Source organism: Populus euphratica, unplaced genomic scaffold (assembly GCF_000495115.2).
Source record: "Populus euphratica unplaced genomic scaffold, PopEup_1.0 scaffold2283.1, whole genome shotgun sequence".
Lineage (NCBI taxonomy): Eukaryota > Viridiplantae > Streptophyta > Magnoliopsida > Malpighiales > Salicaceae > Populus > Populus euphratica.
Window position 1 is genome coordinate 11817 of NW_011502115.1, and position 2556 is coordinate 14372.

Sequence of the window (2556 nt, forward strand, 5' to 3'; positions counted from 1 at the left end):
CCTCGACACCATTGTCATCACAGTACGGCTTCTCCAAATCATATCCCACCATGTAACTACAGTGCTTAGATCAGTAAAGGATGGTGTGGATGACCTAATACAGGGATTATCTCAACAGATGTGTAATCCTATGTTGGAATATGCCAAGGGCCTCAAGGATGATATGAAAAATGGAGCGTGCATGCGTTTATTGGCCATGGCGGATAAGATGGAAAAAGTGATGAAAGATGGCAGGGTTGAGTTGGAGGATGCAAGGAAGAAAGCGAGACTGGCTGAAGAGAGGAAGATTGAAGCACTATGCAAGCTGAAGGAAACAGCAGAAAGAGTGAGGAAATTGAAGGAACACCTGAACTCTCTTTCAGAAGCCAAAAGAGGACTCAGAGATTCTTCATTTTCAGAAAAGGTACATTCACTTCACTCGTTCATCCTTGATAAATGACCTATCCCTCTTTTCTCCTCTGTTCTACATCAATCCTTTGTTCTCGAGCATTTGAGCATTTGATTTGAATTGATTACTGCGCGTGTATGAAATGCATTGCTTTCGTGTTTTGTTTAGGAGTACTGATATGGTGTAGAAACAGGCACACAGAATCAGCGAAAGTTGATATCTGTTTTTCACTTGGGTAACACGAAGTGGTTTTGCTAGAAAACGTAATGAGAGGTGCTGGCTTTAGCCACTCCATCTGATCATTATGGAACTACTTTGTTTCACAAGGATAGAAAAAACTGTTGTTATTATTAATTTGCTACTGCAACAATAATTTATCGTTTTAAATGAGAAGGAAAACAAACTCCTTGGCTGTCTTTACAAACACGCACACACGCACACACACACAGCTCGTGTGCATGCTTTGTCGCTTCTTTGACATTATACTGAAATGAGTCAATAAGGAGTTGGAGATTCCAAGAATGACTCTTCATTCTAGCAACCAGTATTTGTCTCTCGTTTGTGCTGGAAAATTTTAAGAAAGCAAAAGGTTTGACTCATTAGTTTTTGCTTCAGATCTGAATGAATATCACAGAGACCACTAAACCTGTTATTGGAAAACATGATAAAAGGTATTGTATGTAGGTTTGTCGTTGTTCTGTGTTTTTCCTCCATCTCCATTTATTCATGTTCTGATAGGTCAGCTTAACTAAAGGAAAAACATATGAAAGCAATTCACTTGAAAACATTTTCTTTTCTTTTAGTATTTGACGGTTTTGCTGGGATATTAAGCATCTGGATGGAGTCTTGCTTTTGTGAGTTCTTGGAAACAGTTGATAATATCTTTCTTTTTCATCCCTGTGAAGTTCTCAGACATGGAGGAAGACCGAACAAAAGATGACAAGCTATTGTGGGGGATATTGAAGAAGAAAAGAAAATGTAAAGTACCAGAGAGCCCCTTGGGACCTGAAATGCTTTTGTATTTTGGTGCCACTAAGGATAACCATAAGCCCAAAGGGGTGAGGCCATTGTCCAATCACAGACCAGCCAGAAGGAGCTGTACAGCAGGGCTGAGTCCAAAAACTCCATTCTTGAATGTTCTGATTCCTTTGGGCTCATCACCTTCAGCGGTAAATCAACCAGTAACTTCATTGAGGTACACTGCTCACTGAATACTTTGCTTGAAGTTGTGGATTTGCTAGCTTTCATTGTCAATGGAGGGTTTTGCTTCCTTTTCAGTTAGCATGCCTGTTAGCCTTTTAACGGGCTTTGCACTATGGTGCCCTTTCTCAAATTGGAAGCAAATGCATGATTAAAATAGCAGAATAGTCCCTTAGTACTGGAAGAGTTCCTTGCTTGTTTAAAGTTCACATATGAGATTAGTTGTAGGCCATTGCATCCTGTTTGCAGAATGAGAGTGCACTCTATAGTGACACTCACAATGGTTACAACAGAGTGAAATACTGAAAAGAAACGAAGTATGGTTCCCTTTTATTGTAACTGTTTTCTACTCGTGCAGATCTTCTGCAAATCGTCCAAAAGTGCATTTCTTATCTTTCAAGCTTTTGATGGTTAGTCTTTCAGAGAAAAACACTCACAGAAGTTAGGAAGGTTCTTGGTCCAATTGGAGAACAGGCCTCAAAAACAATATTACGACGTAGTTAATTTGTTTCTCGATACTATTGCACCTGATGCTATATTTTGCCTTCCTATAGAAGCTACATGTTTAGTAATACGCAGGTGGGCGGTAGCCCACTCCATTTGCATAAATACTGAAAGGGTGACTTTTCAAGTTCTCAAGTTTGAGCTGCTTCTAGTCTATATGTCAACGAGGACATAAAAGTGAAGAATAAAGGAATGGAATATATATTGACCTAAACCCAATAACCTAACTTGTTATCAGAAGGAATATTAATCTCTTGGGAATCCAATCCTTGGATGTTGATGGATTGTCTCCTACTTGGTACCCATCAGGAGAGCCAGCACTCATCGATTCTCCGAGGAGAAGATGCATGACACGAAATTTTCACCTTCCTGTTTTGGTTAACCTGTTTTCTCCAAAAGCAGGTGCATGAATAGTGATAAACGTAACGGATCTAAGAAAACCTTATGATCCTCCTCCCTTGAAC

At 39.7% G+C, this 2556-nt stretch overlaps 1 protein-coding gene across 1 annotated transcript; it reads left to right on the forward strand.

Moving 5' to 3' along the window:
- The first annotated feature begins 50 nt into the window (after positions 1 to 50).
- On the forward strand, positions 51 to 1923 carry LOC105118848 (uncharacterized). Its single transcript, XM_011016901.1, has 2 exons — positions 51 to 403; positions 1294 to 1923. Exons 1-2 carry the CDS (start codon positions 119 to 121, stop codon positions 1597 to 1599), a joined length of 591 nt encoding a protein of 196 aa, XP_011015203.1. The 5' UTR covers positions 51 to 118; the 3' UTR covers positions 1600 to 1923.
- Positions 1924 to 2556: the final 633 nt, after the last annotated feature.